The 19,764-nt window shown below is 49.2% G+C and overlaps 1 protein-coding gene across 2 annotated transcripts in view; it reads left to right on the top strand.

The window, feature by feature from the left end:
- LOC144159691 (uncharacterized) overlaps positions 1–19,722 on the top strand; it is a 47,729-nt gene extending 28,007 nt beyond the window's left edge. The window contains exons 1-4 of one of the 2 annotated variants that reach the window (XM_077691337.1): positions 1,179–1,572; positions 7,305–7,413; positions 7,484–7,800; positions 11,105–19,722. In XM_077691337.1, coding sequence (XP_077547463.1) covers positions 7,348–7,413; positions 7,484–7,800; positions 11,105–12,095 — 1,374 coding nt within the window. In that variant the 5' untranslated portion in view covers positions 1,179–1,572; positions 7,305–7,347 and the 3' untranslated portion in view covers positions 12,096–19,722. Of the gene's footprint in view, positions 1–1,178; positions 1,573–7,304; positions 7,414–7,483; positions 7,801–11,104 lie in introns of those variants that run through there. The other variant, XM_077691338.1, reaches the window with a different exon arrangement.
- Positions 19,723–19,764: the final 42 nt, after the last annotated feature.

The following is a 19,764-nucleotide window of genomic DNA, read 5'->3' as shown; positions in this document are numbered from 1 at the left end:
TGGATGATGGCACCGGTGAACAATGGGATCCCCCCACGTGTGTTCTGGTAAAGATTAAGTTTGCAGCTGCTCTCGAAAGGGGAGAGGGGTTGACGTCATTCGAGGGCTAGCGCATGTGTCGGGCGAGGCAGGACGCAGCATTTCTCGCTTAGGACGCCAAGCGCATGCGCCAGGACCTAGCAGTTGCCGCCACAGAAGCGCCGACTGCGAGCGACAAGCCCGCCGAGACAACGAGGAACATTTCATTAAGCAAATCTGTTGGGCAAGTTGATGCATTATGATTAAAAAAAAATAGAGCGTCACTTGGACAACGACAGTACGAGCGCTTGTCCCGTCGTCCTTCTTTACTGTCGTTGTCCAAGTCGCGCTCTATTTTTTTTTAACATTTCGTACCCTCCCCCATCAGCGTGTGTAGTGCTTTACAACAGGTGCGCTGGACATCCACTTTCGCAGGGCGGGATGGCGTTCATTTCTTTTCAAGGAATTTAAGTTAAAATGTTGTAAGTCATAAACCCTTATTCTAATCGCTTTTTTTTTTGGAAACTCTTCTAATCTTAAAAAGGGAAGGTGAATTTTCAGTCGTTAATGGATGAAAATTAACGTATGTTGTTTGTTACCCTCCTATTTGTTTGTCCTGTTTTTATGGGTCATTGCTTTTGTGTTGGAGGTTCTTGAAAGCTCCCGCCCACCTCAAAGCCCCGCGCGGCCTTTAAAAGAGCAAGGTTAACATCACGGCCGCTGCATTCAATACAGGGCCGTAACACCTGACACGTTGAGGAGTCGTTAGCTTGCCGAGGTCCGTTCGCGTGTTTGGCGCGTTTTGTTTCGCTATCTCGGAAGGCAACGACCCTGACCTCACAACCTCCTCCCCTTTGGTCGCACCTCAGCTCCAGCCCGGGACGGTGCGCAGCGCTCCAGTCCTGCCACGACCGCCACTTCACAAAGCCACACAAAAATCGATTCCACCACGCATGCGCGCTCTCTCCCTCGCTCCTCGCCCTCCATCTCCCCCCGGAATATCCTCCTCTTCGGCCCACGCATCCGTGGAGAGATGGGCACGCTTTTTCCTCGCCCGGGGAGTGGAAGAGGGGACAAACACGGGCACACGCGGCGGCTCCCTTTGCGCAATGCCCGCGCAGGTAAGCTGCCGACGCACAGAGCAGCGGCTCCACGCTCTGCGGTGGCATCAGGTAGCCCTGTTCAAACAGGTAGCGCCTGCCGGACGCCTTTCGCACTTTTGGGCCCAAAGGCGATCCGGTCGAGCAAACGTCGGGATCACCGTATCCGCCGTCCACAAACGCACTCGACGCCGGTTAACATCGAGACGGTGCATTCGCCATCTCTGAAGATTGCGTGGCGCTCTCTTGGTGCGCGTGCGTGGGCACGCGTTTTGATCGCGACGACTTGGAAAGGAAGGCGGGAATCGGGCTGCGGGGAAGGAGGAAATACTTTGAAATGTGGACGCTTGGAGCGCGGCGGCGCGCGAGCCAGCGCCATGGCTGACAACAGCGCGGGCTCGGCGGCGGACCTTGCTCCGGATAAGCTGCTCTCGTCGATTCGGTGAATTTCAAGGTGAGCCGGCAAGCCCGATCCCGTGCGTGCCACGCATGCGGGCAAACGAGTGAGCGTTTCCGTACCGATCACACACCATGTGACGAGAGGGGTGCGTGACGTGTGTGAGCCCCGGCTCAGTCGGAATTTCGGACTCAAGTCTGTTGTTGTCTTATCGACGTGGGTGTTCAGCTAGCGCCAGGAATCCAGGGAGGCATGCATTGATCGCTCTAACCTGTTGAGCGCAGTACATCATACCAAGTGACGAGAGCAGGTCGTTGTAAAAAGAGACAACTCGTAGCTCAGGTTCTAGCGCCAACATTTATTCGCTTATTACGTGCCCTGTGACATTATAATTAAGTCATATTCTTCATAAACACCAACGAATTGCTTACAATAATTCGAAATACCTGTTGAACGTCTCCTAGTTTTTTCTTCAGTTCGAAAGCCCTCTCCCCCAGCCACCCCCCAAAAAAGAAAAAAAAAAGAATTAATACGTGATGACCTGCAGTTCAACGCTGATGTATCCAGAACACACCCTCTTCGTGAAATAGCAGTGAAGTATAGACCTTTTGTGTTCGTTAAGATGAACCCCTCATGTAAAACAATCAATACATTTAATTTCGAATACGCGGGTCCCATTCCGGCTGCAGTGGTTGTTTTTCTGACAGAGGCAAGACCTGGAATGGCCGTGTGTCGAAATTTCGGCGTGCGTCCTCAGGTAGTGTGATCCCCGGGTAGCGTTAATAAATGAGTGGTCCTTTGTTACAACATGCCTTTTTATCCGGATGTAGATTCGACGCTTAAATATCGAAACTTTGCGAAAATTATCAGTATGAACGTCTTGCGTGCCCGCACAAACTATGAAGAAGCAGTGCAAGTAGCATCTATTTAGCTTGTTGGTACGCTTTCTTCTTTCCCGGAAATTAGAGGCGCCACCTCTGTTGACTGATCGCTGATGATGAATCGAAAGGTGAGCGAAAATAACGTGTGACAAGCGCTGCCAGAGAAATCCTCCGCGTTGTTTGCTGCTTGAGCCAAATGCCAGTTTCCAAGCGCTCTAATGTATTGCCGGATTCAGGCAAAATAAAAATATCGCGTCTCCTACTCCTCACCGACCCGAGGAGAAAGGACGAATTGAGAAGTGCCCTTCAGTCTAGTTCTTGTCTGGATCGACCTCGCGATCTGTCTGCATTGGCAGCGGACACGAAAGCCCCTTCCCGGTGGCCAAACAGCTCCGCTGTAAAACTCCCTTCGTGTGATTTATATTCTTATTAGGTGCGTAAAGGGGGTTTTAGAAAGCTTAAAGAAAAAATAATAATAAGGGCCCTATCTCAAGAGAAAGATGGTTGAAACGCGAAGCTTTCTTCCATGCAAGCTGAGTCAAAGCCAAAGTTTATTATCCAAACTGACAATTCCAAAGTCCACTTCAACACAGCCAAAATACAAAGCAAGCGTCCAATCCCACACCACCAAAGGCCAGCCCTGCTTAGGGAATGTATTTCTGCTTCTGCTTCTTTTCTTCTTCTTCGTCTTCTTCTTCTTCATCATCATCATTGAGCACCGTTTCTACTGTCAAACTACATTTTACGTATCACGAGAGGTCTGTTAGGTGCGCAAAAATGTCCCATTGTTGTGTTATGTGGTGCATGATTGATGTACCCATTGAAAAACCCATTGCGTAAAGTTGGCTTTCCTGCAGAGTGTTTTACTCGGGCTTCAACGCCATCAGTGAGGCTAGGGAAACATGAATTCTATTCGCACAGTGATGGTTATGTTAAGGTACGCGGGAATCGGGGAGTTCGACCTTTTTATGTGCGGCTGTTGAGAAAGAAGATGAAGTTGAACTCTAAGGCTTGAAGGTTATGCAGAGCAAGTGAACCGAAAGCCGTGGAAGCGCGCCCTTAGTCGGCTAGAGGAACCGAGCTGTGGTGGAGACAGCGATGCGTGCTCATTGCGCATTCAGGAGGCCCTGGGTTCGATTCCTGTTCCGACCAAATTTTCATCTCAGTCATCCTAGTCTGACCTGCCATGTCAACCAATGATATCGCATTAAACATCGCTGCAATCGGCCGCTATGGCAACTCTGCTATTACGCGGAGATTCATTTACTTAATTTGTTATGGAGGTGTACACACATGGCCATGCTATGCCGTCGTCAATACATGGGCTTCGAGTGGATGATTGCGGTCACAGAAAACGACTGTTACTCAAATTTTATCGGAATTACCCCTGAGTAAATGACACGACGCCGGACTGCTAAAAAGACAAGTTAACCGCAGCAAGTACTATCTCAGCACGTACCACAACTATGAGTCGCCGTTTTAATACAAATAACATGAAGCCGTAAGCCATTCCAGCAGCCTCACAAAGTTACCCTGAGACGAAGAGCTCCTGACAGGGTGAAACTGTAATTCCAAATTTCATTAAGGTAAGCTAAAACCTCAGAAGTAAGCTAAATCGAAAATTGGAACCATCGTGTTTTGTTTCTATCCCTGGTTCGAACTGCGTCCCTGTCAATTGTGTTTTGTACTGTGCACCCGCTGTCCAACCACACTCCCAGCGTGAGATCAGGGCGATTTTGTGTTCGTGAAGCCCGTCTGTTGATGTTTTTTTTTCGCCGCACTTCACGTTGCAGTTGTCGTGCCCACTTAGATTTACAATTGTGAACTGCAGAAGAAATGAAAAGAGAACGAATAAACGTAAGTTTGAGTAGCTAGCACTAAAAAAAAGGAGGCACAGAAGTGTCAGCCATGCCGATCCGGAGCAGGTGTAGTCTCACGGGGATACGGGGGGTTACACGGATTTAGAATACCGAAGATTTGTTATGCTATTAGCAGTTCAGCAGTAATACATGAAGGTATTGTTAGTGCCACTTTCGTCGAGATGTTTTGTCACCCCGGCGCCACTTCTCCCATCGTTGATACGTCTCATTAGTCCTGATCAACCGAGCGTCTTCGTCATGACTCTTGAAGAAGAAAGACCAGGACACCGACCACAAGTTATTTCGAGTTTAAAAGAAATTAACGTTCCCGCTTCCACACGGAAGCCTTGGTCACAATAACAAAACCTGTTGCTGAGCTAGTCGGTACATACTTAAAGAAGGAAGAAACGTGGAGCAAACTAGACGTGGACGAAGAAAACAAGGTTAGACAGATACAGACGCCTGTATGACTTACCTTGTTTTCTTCGTCCACGTGTAGTTTGCGCCACGTTTCTTCTTTCTTTAAATGGTCACAATAAAATCTTGAAGGAAATAATCACCCTAAGTACGCTTCACAACACTGCGCAGGCAACTTGCTTAAATTGATGGCAGATTTCCGGCGTTCCTATTCAGCGTGTGTTCCGTCGTCTGCATGTCAAGTGATTCCAGTAGGAGGCGTGAGGTAGCATTCCTTTCTTTTGCGAGGACACGTGCAGCATACCAGTTGATTGTGTGCGATGTGGTATCGCAGTGCTCGGAAAGGGCGCTTGTCGAAACGTGGTTCTTGTTTGCATCATTTCGATGTTGCTGCAGGCACTTGGCAAAGTTTCCTGACTCGCCAATATACACGTAATGGCCATCTGCCCAAGGAATGACGTAGACAACTCCTGGATACCTCTCTGTCTGAAGTTTGTCCTTCACGTTCACAAAGGAAGAGGCCGACGGGCATCTGGCATTCCTAGACGTCATCGTGAAGCGTGATGGTGTGGGGCTGTCCTTTACGCTGTTCAGAAAGAAGACTCACACCGGCCGGTACCTACACTTTAATTCGGTGCATCCGGCAGCACAGAAATGGTCTGTGGTCGCCTCCCTTCTCCGCAGAGCTGACAGGATCGGCAGCAAGCCAGAGGACCGGGTGGCGGACAATACGCGATTTCGCTACGAGCTTTCATCGTGCGGTTACCCTGAGGGCTTCATCAACTCTGTTCAGCGGCAGCGCCCCCGCCCTGCGCATGCTGCCGACTTCGGACTTCAAAATCGCGCGGCAATTTCGTACGTGCCCGGCATCAGCGAGGCTCTGTCACGCATACTCCGCTCATATAGCGTGAAAACTGCGCATGTGCCGTCTTGCAAACTAAGGCCTGAACTTGTGAACGTGAAGGACAAACTGCAGACAGAGAGGTATCCAGGAGTTGTCTACGTCATTACTTGTGCAGATTGCCATTACGTATATATTGGCGAGTCAGGAAACTTTGAGAAGCGCCTGCAGCACCATCGAAATGATGTAAACAAGAACCACGTGTCGACAAACACCCTTGCCGAGCACTGCGATACCACATCGCACACAATCAACTGGCCTGATGCACGTGTCCTCGCAAAAGAAAGGAATGCTACCTCACGCCTGCTACTGGAATCACTTGACATGCCGACGACGGAACACACGCTGAATAGGAACGCCGGAAATCTGCCGCCAATCTACGCAAGTTGCCTGCGCAGCGTTGTGACATGTACTTAAGGCGATTATTTCCGTTCAAGATTTTATTGTTACCAAGGCTTCCGTGTGGAAGCCGAAACGTTGATTTCTTTTAAACTCGAAATAACTTGTGGTTGGCGTCCTGGTCTTTCTTCTTCAAAATCCATCCCGACCAGACGGGCTTCCGTCATACCCTTGACTTCGTCATGACTCTGTAAAGCCTCGCAGCATCCTCTCCGGGACAATAATCGCCTCCTACCCTAACTGCCAAAACAAAACATATTACCATCGTTTACTTTTGTCGGGGACTTTAATTAACACATCCCGCCACTCTTGAGGTTGCACCAGATCACAAAACTAGACCCCATCGCACTCATTCCAAAACACCACAATCCTGATACTATTGTCATTCTGTGCCCGTTACCCTACTTTTGGCCTGGGCCAACTCTTCGAACATCCTGCGCACTCTCAGCTCGCGGCGCACCTCGAACACAACGATCTCCTGCCCCGCGCCATGCTCGGACGTTCCCGCACATTTATCAATACGGAACGGGGTCATCCAATTAAAAAAACAAACACTCGATAACCACACCAGGACCCATCATCTGCCTGGACATGCAAGGAGCATTCGCCAACGCCGCACGTGAGGTCATCTCGCAGAGCCTCCAAACAACTTACTGCAGGGCGGCAACGTTCAGCCTAGCGTGGTCCTCCCTTCTATACGCTTGAGGTCCCTTCAGTACGAGCCCTCCTCTATACACACCTGTCACAAGAACACCACGAGGCCCTGTCATTTCCCACACTCACTGCAATTATCCAACATTCCACCACGCTCTCTGCATCATTTTTTCAGTTATTGAAAGCCACCATTTTTATACGGCTGCAAAGGCCGCAGCGGCTACAGAGCAATGAGTACAGCCTCACTAAGATTCGCGACGGTTTAGAGGTAACCCTTCATGGAACTATTAGCCTCGCCTATATCTCGTTCGACGCATATGGCTGGACATGTAAGTGCATCCCGTACGTTTTTTCGTATTGCGGAAGCAATAGATGTATACGCTACTGTGTTGACGTATTTAAACATGGTGCCATGAGCTGAAGTTGTCTTCAGAGAAAAAAAAAAAAAAAACTCCATAGGAGCGATTCCGAAACTTATCTGCTGAAAAACTTAACGGTTTCGCTGCAACGTTCTTCGTCCATATAAAATAATGAAATGGATGAACACCGAACTTTATTGGAGAAACGTGGGTGTGCGCTTATTGCGACTCCTAATTTTGAACAATCAAGACACTCCATGTGCGACAATGCTTGCGTCCAGAAGCCGAGACAAATCAGCCCGAGTATTATTCTCCGCAGAATACGAGCCTGGCGCTGGTGAGATGACTTCGCTGAGCCCGGCATGAGCGAGGTGCGGCCGCGAGAGCCTGCCTTGTTCTGGGCGGGCGAGGCAGCCGGCCGAGGAAAGGTGAGAAGCGCGAGCCAGCGCACGGGCTCCTCCGGGGCTGCAGCTGAGTCGCGTGTCTCCTGCGTGACAGGTGAGCGACCAGTGCCTGTGGGCGGCGTGCAAGGCCATGACCACGGGCCTGGTGCTCATCGTGATCGGGGCCTCGATGGCCACGGTGGGCTTCTACTCGGACCACCTGTCCACCATCGAGGAGCGCCGGGGCAACAGCACGGTGCGCGTCAAGAACGAGCACCGCGACCGGCACCTGGACAGCCTCACCTACCTCGGGCCGCTCGTGATGGGGCTGGGCGGCTTCATCATCGTCGCCACCTGCGTCATGACTTTCGAGGCGCGGGACACCTCCTCGTCGTCCGCCAAGCTGGTCTCCGCCTGGTTCAAGAGGAGCAGGTGGGCGCCCCCTTTTCATTGCTGGCCCTCTCAGGGCGCCTCTCTTTGTCGGGGCGCCGAGGTGCAAAAGCAGGTCGGCCTACATCGGTAGATTAGAGTGTCCCGAATACAAATATACGTCGCTCAGCAACAGCCCTTACTTGTTAACGCAGATTAGGACAAGAGCGGGAAAACGATTATCGACATCACATCCCGAATCGTGATTTTCTGGTGCAACGGGATTGGTGGAGCATGTTGATGCGCTTTTCTGAAACTTCCGCACAATGAGCGCCATGTAAAGTAAACTTAAATAGGTGTGTGAACTTTTGCGAAGCACCTGCTTTTAAGGCGAGAGCCTTAAGTGCCCCAATTGTGTAAAAAACGTCGTTATACGGTCACGAATATGGTCGCCGCGGTAGCGAGAAACAAAAACCACCTTTGAGTTTGCAATTTATTTGAACGGGGGTCTCCGCCGCAGAAGCCTGGTGCACCACCATGGCACTACCTCCGCCCGCAGCCAGCAGCAGCAGCGCAAAAGTTGTTCCGAATGGGAAACTTGACATTCACCTGAAATGCAGCCGTTGGCAGCAGAAGGAAGCAATGAAGCTTCCTCAGAAACTTTTCAGTTGAGGAAACATTGACCTGGATCCTGACCAAGTGAAGTTTTCTTCAACTGCGAAGTTTTTGAGAAATTTTTCTTTTGTTGCCGTACGGCTGCATTTCCCGTGAATGTCAAGTTATTCATTCTTACTCCACCGTGCTGATTTCCGCTAGGCTTATCGATTAAGAAATGTTGTCCACGTCGTCGCGGTTCCTTTTTCGTGGCTATATTCCCACTTCGGGGTTGCCCATTGGAATCGGGAGCTTTAAACGGCTAATGTACCTGCTTTACAAAACTATAATTCGAAACGTTAAAGTTTTAAGATAGTGCGTACCGCGTGACACCTAAGCCTGGTGGCGTGTGAGTGGAACAAGTGCACAACAGCCGCGCAGAACTCATGATTAAGGGAAGCTGTGGTGCGTGCCAGCCTACTTGTGAAGTAATTCGCGCCATGACACGAAGAAACGAAAGCCAAAAAACAGACTCATATATGATGCAGGATTAAAGAAGTCGTTGACAGGTGCCAGCAGGCCTTCGCCTTCTGAGCACATGAGCAGTGTCCCGAGAAACATGTGAAAAGATACAAACTTCAACATCCAAAAAATAGGATGCCATACCAGAATAAGGCTTCGTTTCAGTTGCAGTTTCCTTTGACATTTTCGTCTTGTGTCAGACAAGCGCAGTCAAAATGTGCATGTGGGTGAATGCGAGAGTTCATTCTAGCAGCTTCTAGAGCGCGTATACGTATGCATTGTACGGAATAAATGATTGCTAATATGCGCCGCAGAAAAAGCGTACACTGAAGTACAAACAACGCACAAAAGTTTGTAATCCATCTGGCTGGAGGCAGGCAGGACGGTGAATACAGCAAGCGTGTAGGCGTCAATGGTAAAACCCTCCTGCTTGCCTCGGCCGTTCGTATTTACACCCAGCGCATGGCGTAGAGGGCGTGGTTGAAAACAGCCGTGTCACTGCCTCGTGGTACGTATACAGACGGCCCGTACAACAAGAGAAAAAAAGGGATGACTTGTAGAAACGCAGCGCTGTGCCCGGTTGTTTCCAACTTCTTTTGTCCCTCTGTACGCGCTGTTTGCCTACGTATCAATGGCGCGCCAACTAGCCCAGCATTCAACGTTGGTCACGGATTCGTCCATCTTTCGAGCACACATTGATTCTTGAGTGAGCACAATATTTACAACAGCCACCGGCAAAAGTCGGATTATCGGCTACGCTACCAGGACGCGGTGGTGGTAATCTGCAATGCTGGCACATTGTAAGTACATTTTCTACCCTTTTCAGATGGAGGCGGAAACGAGAAACGGATGTGTGTGCAGATTTCTCCGCAGTTAAAACATCTCCATTTAATACGGAGCCCATCACTGCAGCGTGCCTCTTAGCGAAGGTGTAGCTTCGACGCGTACAACCCCCCGAATTTCGCAACGAAGTTGCCTACACTCTGAGAAGTCGCCGCAGATGGGCTTTACTGCAACGCCCAAGAGCAACTAATCAGCCGGACCAAATGGGCGAACATGGCGAATGACGAGGCCCAGAATGAGATTAAAGTAAAAAATGGAATCTATGCTAGGAGAACAGCGCGAGGCGCGCATTCGAGCGACCCTGTATACTGCTCAGGGCGTGCGTAACTGCGGCGACGTTGAGCCTTCTCTTCTCTACGCGAACGGGTCACGGAGGGACGTGCTCGTTGAAACAAAGCCAAATGGAGTGGGCGAGGGGGGATTAATTGGACTGGGGATATTTTGTACTCATCTGTGAGTTCACGAGTGTACAACCCAGTCCGGGGGTAGGAATATGGTGGAGAATAGGATGGTAGTTCCGCTGTGGTCGATTCCGTCGCACACAACACACCTCGAACACTGCTGGCTGGCGTCATGCTGCATTCGGGGAACGAGAAGCCTTGACGCGAACGGTGAAGCGTAGAGGCTAGCCTGCTGCGACAAGGAGCGAAGTCTGCGGCGGTTCGAACCTCTTCGGAGTTCGCTGAGCGTGACTGTTGCCGACATACGCGTACTGGAGAGCGAAAGCACTCGGTGGCCCACACCAGCAGAGCGATAGCCGGGGCATATCCGAATCTAGGGCGACGGCCCGCGTGGACAGCGGGCCGCCAATCCGAACTCACCCCGAAGCCGAGGAGCGCGAAAAAATACGTCCGCTCACCTTGGAAGCGACGGCCTAATGGTCTCTAGGGGGTCTTGCTCCTATAGCTGCTGAGCTCGTAGCATTTATAGTGCTTTGAGACCCGAGAGAAAAGCGAAATTGGGCCTGACAGCTAGCCCTTTTAAGTGAACGGTAACTTAACTGATACATAACTTTCAACCCTTCTTTGTGGAAGGACGTTTCTAGCATAGTACTCCACCGGCTGCTCACGTAAAAACACAGCCCTCGGAACCCCATCTAGGGGCTATTTAATCAGTTAATGTTTATGAGCCTTGTTCTGCTCAGCAAGGTATACGTTCGGCAGTTCACGTTACCAAAGCGTTGACTAAAGAGTTCACACGCCGTTGTCTATCCATAAATGTTCGTAACCATTCGCAGTTCCAGTACCTTCTTACACGTAACTTGAGAGGGCCTAAAAACTCAAATCATTCCTCTTTTCCTTTCAGGTATGATTACTAGTAGAAGCGCCGCACAGCAATCATGTCAGAAAGGCTTGCAGATTAGCTCTCCCGAATGGAGTGGTGACAACGTGTGACCTGTGAACCGCAGGTCCTACGTGGCCCCCCGTCCCGAGATCAGCTGCCAGGGCACCAGCGTGAGCGACGTTTCCTGGGAGCGGTTCCTGCCCAGTGCGCGCCACGACTCAACCGTTACCGAAGCCGACCGCTCGGCTGTGACCAGCGCACTGATCAACTTCAGCAAGAACCTCCAAAGCAGCTTCGAGTCCGGCCGCCTGCCCTACCCCGGCGCCACGGCTCCAGCGTCCACGGGTGCCGCCGAGGGATCGGCCGGCGGAAGTCCCCGGCTGCACAAGTGCCAGTCCGACCCCAACGTCGTCGGGCTGGGAGGAGTGTCGAGCGCCGGCTCGCCGACGCCCCGAGAAGCCGGCGCCACGTCTCCGCTGAGAAAGCGCGAAGAGGCGGAGCGAGAGTGCTTTCTGCGACCCCCGGCCAACCCGCAGCTTCTGAGGCCCCGGCCGTTCAACGTGTCCCCCTACGATTACCGAAAGGTTGTGTCCGTTGACTGCGCTTCTCCCCCGGTACTGGAGCAGCCGACTGCGCTGGGGGACAGCCAGCCGGCCCAGTCCATGTCCTCCCAGGGCTCGATGGCCATGGACGTTTACTTCCCCGACGGCTCGGTCACGCTTAAGGTCAAGGACAAAACCAAGAAGCAACCGCACGACATCACTACTGCTACCACTGGTGCTCCGGGTGCTACCGGAACTGGCAGTAGGAAAGGAAGCAGAGCCTCGGCAGCTTCGAGTAGAAAGCTTTCCAGGGCAGAAGGTGGCTCGGGTGACAGCTACTGTTCTACCGAATCGGACACATCGCCCAGGAAATCTCGGACGTCAACGCCCCGAAGGTCGAAAGCGTCCTTACGTCGGGCCTCGACGTCGACAAGTCCACGCCACAGCCGTGCCGATGTCACGGCGTCTAGGAGTCCCGTCCTGACGGCCACCAAGTCAGCAACCATGAAACGACATCCCTTCACTCGACAGAAGGCACTCGACTCGCACTCGGCCGGTCATCCCGACGCCTAACTGCCGCGAGCCTGCTCCGCACGGCGTCTTGGGTGCTCAGAGGAATGCGCAGGCAATCGCTTTTCCAAGACTGGTCATTTCTCATTATGCAGGTCCTCACATATGCATGGTTGTATGAAGTTCAGTTCGTGGCCCGCTTCTAATTCAGGCCACTTGGCTAAAGGTGGCCGAGCTGAAATGTGTTCATGTCTGTTTAGCAAGTACGACCTGGAGCCTGTAGGTACGTATATGCTTGACATTCGGCCTTACGCTATCTATTGACCACTTTTATTTAGCTGATTTGTTGCTGTTCTGTACTAATCAGTAGGCAGATAGCTGAGCCAGTGCTTTATTATGAATAAGGCTTGGGAAACTGTCAAACGAATAATGCCAGGACGTAGTTGTGCTTCTCAGAAGTTCTGAGAGCAAATTGTGGCGCGCAGTCTGTGATCATACGAAGTTTAGCACATTGGAGACGCGTTGGTTGCAAACATATCTAGTTTGTTCTGCACGAGGAACAGCGTGTAACGTACAACTTCACCCAACGAACAATGCTAAGACAATTTGTGCACACCACTTTTGATGGTGCATAACGTTTGTGCTATAGCCTCCCGTGAACGTCGCGCAAGTGAATTTGCTGCGCGCTTCGATGGCGAACCATTATGTGGCACGCAGACCGCGTTTCTAAAGTAAATGGGAGAATACATAACGATTTCCGAGGTTTTATGACATACAGCTAAGGCCAGACAACCACCCTATTCAAGAACATTTGACAGTGCCAGGGTGATTTTTAGTTTCACAATCCATTTTTATTCTTTTACTTTCTCCCAGCCACAGGACAATGAGCAGTAGTTACGCCACAGGGTTTGTAAATAGAGAGACTTTGGGACGAACTAAGATGTCTTTCAGAACAAGGAATGTACAAGTGTAAAGCTCATGTCTACATACCCGGGGTTAATCAACTAAAAACAATGTACTTGCCATAACCCAGACGCTCTTCTACCTTTTATGTTGTTCGTCTAAAGTCGTTTAGAGCACACCATTGTCGTACTAATAGCCACGAGAAATTGGTGACATAGAATTTTTACTTTAAAGGTCAAGATAGGGCTCGTACGAATGTCCCGTAACAGATGAGTAATGATAACATAGACGGGTGCAAAACATCGTTATGTGGCTGTAAAGAAATGCCAATCCGAAGGTGCTTTCCTGCTGTCTTTTTACCTCAACGCACATGCTCCCTTTGTACTATAAAAATGTCTGCACAGAACATATATGTTGGTATATTTTGGATGTCATCCCCTGTCTACTGCCCTGTGTAGATTCCCGGCATTATGAAATCATCTTTATTCTTGCTGAACATTGTATGTTCAGGAAAACAATTCAAGTTTTTCTTGTAACTCAGCTATGTTTATGAGTTACTACCTGTGGTTAACTATAGTCAAATCATGTTGTGGCGCTGCAAAACCTACCTGTGTTCTGGGTGTACACGTAAAGGCGGTACAATTTCAGTGTCCGTCGTGCGGTGCAATCTTTGTGGTATATTGTATGGCGCCTGAGATAACAGGTTTAACTAATCCAATCTTTTTCATCCTAACTTGCCTGTCAGTGTTCAACCAGAATAATTGTAACATATTGGCAGTTGCAGTTAGATAACTTTTTCGATATAGATGAGCAAAAAAAATTGTAATACCCGCCAAGGGCGTGTACATTTCTCTGGCAAATACTGCACCCTTCATAAAGAAACTTGTTTCCATTCTGCATAAGATAAGCTTGCACACATGAGGTGAAAAACTGGATGCATGATGTCGCAAGTTTTGAATGAATCAATATATTTAAAATGCGCTTCCAGCAAGATATCCATACAGCCGTGGTCGAAATGTTATTTGGACGCTACAATAGCGTTAATAACAAATTACGCAGTAGTTAATGCTGAAAATATACACGTCATCGCAATTTACAAAGCAATAACAAATCATTCGGTAGCCAGCAATGTTGTAGAGGTCTTCGCCCTGTATAGACTCGGCATTCCAGAGCTCAGGCAGCGCAATCTGATTTGTACCACGAGCTCTATACTTCGTGGAATACTCATTGAAGCTACACTGACCGCCCAAAAGATTAAACTTTACCACCGCGTGTTCAGTGCCTTTCCCAAGCATGGTCACCCGATGTCTCCGAGCACGTAACATAGCCTGATGCTTGTATCGAGTTGTACAGCATGTAAGACCGGCGCTGCATATTTCCTGTTCCATTATAAGGTCCATGTTAAATGTACTTAACGCACAATCATGAAAGCCCCTAAAGCAATACGTTAACGTTACATGCCTTACCTTCCGCTGTTCTAGTGTGCCCTCCACTAAGTGCCCTCCACTGCTCACCAGTCTTCAATACGTGAGCATCGGCTCACTTGGCGAAAAAAGAGCGTCCCCAGACTCTCCATCAGCCTGAAGCTGCCAGCGAAATCCCCATTTTCTGCATGCAGCCCGAAACCCCCAATCAAAATTCCCGTTCGATGCGACGGCCTAACGACGTACCCACTTAGATGGATTGGTCAGTGACGATGGCAGTAACTGTCAGAAACTCATTGCCGATGCAACCTGTTCCAGCTAGCAGCGACGTCAACATACCCTCCCACACATGGGCGTTCACAAAAAAAGTTTTGCTCACGCATTCTGACATCATAAAGGGAATTGCTTAGGTGCCCCCGTAACTTTTTTGGTCCGTACTGTGATAAAAATGGAAGACTTGCGTTATGCGGGGTGGGGGGGCTTTGTATGCATACAGCCTGGTTTTAAAGTTAAATATTCCGGTGCAAGCGCAACGAGCGTGACTGCCAACATTCGCAAGCAGTGTGATCATTGTACCTTGGTGAGCAAACGTCTATTTCCGTGTATAAGTAATAAAGGCTATCACCGTCGTCAAATAAGGACGTACATAAGAAGAGGGCGTTCCACTTCAGAAAGTAGACCTCTGAGTCTACGGCAACGAGAAAGGAAAACAGGTTTGATTCCAAGCGTTTTTACACCGCGAAATAGACAGCTCAAGAAGGGGGCCCGCAATGTCTATGTTGACGTATAGTAGTGTCTAATGGAGTTGTTAATTTATAATCATCACTTGCTACTGCGTATGGTGCTTACATCTCATTTCGCCTATGAAGTTCACTGTCAAACTGTAACACGACAACCAGTTCTTGCTTTCTTCCAGGGCGTAGTCGGCCGCCTACCCAGCAAAAACGATTCCAGTGCCGCATTCTCACTGACCTTTAGTTATTTGAAACAAACGCCCTTATTGCCTTCTTGCGACGTTAATATTTCCGCACTGCTCGATGTTTAACGTTATTCTGATTGATCGTACATTCATTTGTATATGTTTTTGTGCAACTATGGTTTTGTCCTTTCTGCCAAGTGGGAACTCGTTTTCGGGTGTGGCAGTGGTTTATTTATATTTCTGCGTAGACTTACTTGCTTGAACGTACCTTATCGGAAACGTTTTCGTACACTGCACTGCTTCAAACTAACAATAAAATTTGCTGGTACAGCGGCCTACAATGAAAATTACATAAGCAGGGCAGTGGTATCCTCCAAACATCCCGAGACTGATAAACTTTCTATCTGTCTATCTATCTATCTATCTAGCTGTTAGACAATTTTGCACGTGAACATGAAGAGTCGGGGAGACTTGTTCCGTCAGTGCAAGTCACTGAATTAGCTTTTTTTAACGATTGGGTCTATAATGTACCTGCCTATAATTACTGAGGCATTTTAAAAATGCCTCTTCTGTTTGCGCTACAAAACCTAGCGCCTACCGCCTCCATACAGCAGTATACGAAATGATAAAATCTACAAGGTCGTGGTGCAGTTTCCAGGCCCAGGTATTTTTTTGCTTGTTTGTTGGAGGTAGGCGAAGCACAAGATCATCGATGCGTGCATGAATTTATTAAAGAGCACCAGGACATTTGAGACAAAATGTAAATCAGTCTAGCCATCCACTATGGCGTGCCTTGCTGCTCGGGGGCAAATTTGGTGCGTTAACCACTGGTGAAACGTTAACCACACATGAAAAGCCGCATGATAAGGTGCTTCCCTCTAGAAGGTGCTTCAAACCGTCTAATACCAGTCACTGCCCACATACTACGCGCACATTCCCATACTACTCCCCCTGCTTATTTTACTCCGCCACTTTGTGCATGGGCCTTTTTTTCTGCACTCGGCGTAAGTGCCAACGAAAACAACGCGAAAGGCTGCTGCAATAACATTGATTTAAAAAGAATATAATTCCTCTTTTGAACGCAGCATAGATGTTGGCACAAGTCTCCACCACGGCACATGCAACTGTTGCCATACGTATATGATCAAAATAGTGGTTCTCACGCTGCGCTAAGCAAAGGCACTGCATGTAGCTGCATGCTATGCATGGAGCACGTATGCACTCTTGGATGCAAAAAAAAAATTTGGTACCCAGCATCACTACCTTAACGGATAGAGAATGATTAATAATTTCCTGTGCGTTTGTGGACAATGTTATGAGTTGTGGTACCCCCTTGTCACTGCACTAAACATTCAAGTGCAGCTTAAAGCAACTTGTTTTATGTGCGAAGCATACGTCGGGGAACCCCGGCACTATTTGCGGTGTCGATTTTTTGTGTGCCACTTTTTCGGCGTCGTTGCTTTTTTCTTTTTGAAGCCGTTTTTAACACTCCGGAGCCGCACCATTCCACAAAAAAAAAACACACACTTCTGCTGCACAAGCAACTTACCTATCAAATTACAAGCAATGGGTTGGCGGTGTACGTTTGTAATTGCAGTTTAGTGCAAAACAAACCTCGTGTACATTTGAGGGAAACCACTATATAGGAAAAATTTTTATTGAATCTTATATAGGACCCACATAATTTCTTTGAGCCCGAACGACGCTATATAGGGCCCTATATGAACTCTTATAGGCCCATATGCCCGTGATAATTGTACGCCCATGAGAATCTGTGCCCATACATGTACTATTTTGATGCACTTGAATACTAACAACGGAACGTGTGACTTTCAGAACATGCCACGCATAGGCGCCCATGCTGGCGACGGGTGCCTATGCGCAGTACCAGAATCTTTCAATGCTTTTCAAGGACTCTGGCAGTACAAACAAATTACAAGAGTTCTTGACCAACCTTGGTATGCAAAGGCCATCATCTTTCCATCGTTTGCTGGGCGCTCGGCACGCAATGAGAAAATAAAATTGGCCGCGTATCTGCTGCTTTCGTTGCAAATGTCGTCAAAGACGATAGTCTTTATCGGCTTTTGCGAAGTAAATGCCTCCCTTCGCTTTCCCGCTCACCTCTCATGTTGTTCCTCTTGCGTCGCGCTCCTCCTAAGGTAAAGACGCCAAAGGTTTGCTTAAATCATTTTAAACTTCCCGCGTTCCACTGCTCCAAACCGGGTGTCTCGATGCGAACGCTGCCGTACAGCGAAGACGCGCGTTAATCGAGGCGCCCTACTTCAACGTTTATAGAACCGCGTTTCCCTACTCCACGTGCGTTGCAAGCAGAACGTGGAACCTATCTAGTGGAATCTTGCGTAACTGTTGCCGGTTGATTTCTTAAAATGGCGCCAGAAGCTATAGTGGCGCGGGCGACAGCAGGCGACGGCGGAGTGAATTCTTTTTCTGCAGTTGATGAAGTATTTAATTTCGCAAAAGTCAAGCATGTTTGACTTTTTTATAAAGGAACACTGCAAATATCACTTCTGTATTGATTTGTTGTCTCATATTTGCGTAATGTCTTGTTCTTCTTCAACAATGTTGACAAGTATGAACCTTACACCGGGCATAGACGGATAGATTTAGCTGTGACTATATAAGACTATTGCGCAGGCATTGTTTTGCTTTGGCCGGTTGGCTGAATCGAGTCACAGACAGACAGACATACAGACATACAGACAGACCAAAATTTCTGGGTTTAAGTAGCCCAAGAAAGACTATCGTCTTCAAAAGGAATATATAGCTGCGTGCTCCCTTGCCAAGAAACATGCACCCGCAGTTCTACGAGGGACGGAGAGAGGCGCGAGTTAGAACCCTGGAGAAAAAATATGGCTCCAACGGAAAAGTTTATTACACGAACGCCGCAGATTATGCAAGACGCGGTGTCATGGTGGCGACCGTAACGAAGATAGACAGCCACGTCACGAGCATCACTCTCACGAAAGTAACGATGCTACAGGCTGAAGAGTTAGCTATAGCACTGGCGATAACGCAAACACCTGCGGGAGTAGTCATCACGGATTCTCAGTCAGCGTGTAGGAGCTACCTCCAAGGCCGCATCTCACACACCGCAATGAAGTTCTTGAGCCGGAACCCTCCAAAGAAAAGGGTATCGGTTGTCTGGACACCGGCTCACACTTCTCTCGGTGGCAATGTGTTTGCCCACGAGACTGCTCGAGGTCTAACCAGCCGAGCGCCGCGAGAGAGTTGGCTAGAGACGGCCATCCCCTTGACATCATTCCAGGAGGTGACGCAATAATACAGGCTAGCCCGGCTTACGCTTCCCCCGGCACACCCCTCTCTCAGCAAGAAAGAGGAGCGCTACTGGCGTCTCCTGCAAACGAACACTTGTCCCCATCCTACCAAGCTGGACTTTATCTGGCCTACTCAATACGACCCGCCGTGTCGATTCTGCAAAGCACCCTTCACTATATACCACATGGTGTGGGAGTGCCAGCTCAACCCCCCACTCTCTGCGATTTCTAACCCCTCGGTTGAGCAGTGGGAAGGAGAACTGGCCAGCTCGAGCGCCGAAGAACAGCTTCGGCTGATTCACCGGGCTGAGAAGGCTCGACGCTCCAACGGGGTCCTATAAACCGACCACTTGCCTCTTTTTTTTCTTTAACAAAGTGTACTCTCTCCCTTTTCACTCAGCGCTGCCACGAAGTTAGGTAACGCTCGCGTGAGCGGGCGCCGAACGCGACGGGAAGTCAAATCAAAATGCTCACAAGCCGAGCGACGGTGTTTCCTTAATTACCAAGGTTTGACAAGCCCTCTCGTAACTTGTTCGTACTGCGCATACGCGGTTCGTCGCCAAGATGCGCGGCATGCACTGAAAGCCGCGCGCTCCGTTGTTCGTATTTCACTTTATCACGATAGTACTCGCATACTAAAATCCGAAATGGATTCAGTACCCGTGGGTAGCAACGTTCTGTTAGTTAACCGCATCGTTCTTTCGGAACAGAAATGAAAAATGCACCTGGGATATAAAAAGGGTCTAGAAAAGACCCGGTTCAGTCTAGCAGCGTCATTACCTACGTCCGAGTGTTCACCGCACAAATCCAGTCAACTCCGCCCGGTCGACGTATAATTGAGGAACAAAATTACACGGTCGCGTGCTGCCAATGCGCAGCCCGCGTGAACTGCGCTGCTGACGTGGTCCAAGTCTCTTATCAAATGGAAGTAGGGGCCGCTCTCGGCCAAGCGTCTTTACGCGATGGAGCAATTATATGCTTCGTATCCACTGAAAAACCTTTGGAGGGGACTCATCTCATTTTTGATATGCATATCGCCAAGTTTTTCTTGTCAAAGCACTCACTGTCATTAAAGCACTTGGAAAGCCTTTACAACACGAGTACCAGCTATGTCACCGTATGTATGACTGGACGAAAATGAATATATGTTGAACTACCGACACGTTGTCTTCGTTTCGTTTCTCCCTGCC

This window comes from Haemaphysalis longicornis, unplaced genomic scaffold (genome assembly GCF_048455015.1).
Source record: "Haemaphysalis longicornis isolate Haplotype H1 unplaced genomic scaffold, Haemaphysalis longicornis Haplotype H1 scaffold_10, whole genome shotgun sequence".
NCBI classification, from domain to species: Eukaryota; Metazoa; Arthropoda; class Arachnida; order Ixodida; family Ixodidae; genus Haemaphysalis; species Haemaphysalis longicornis.
The sequence above is the reverse complement of the archived record's forward strand: the minus strand, read 5'-3'. Positions and strand labels throughout refer to the sequence as shown.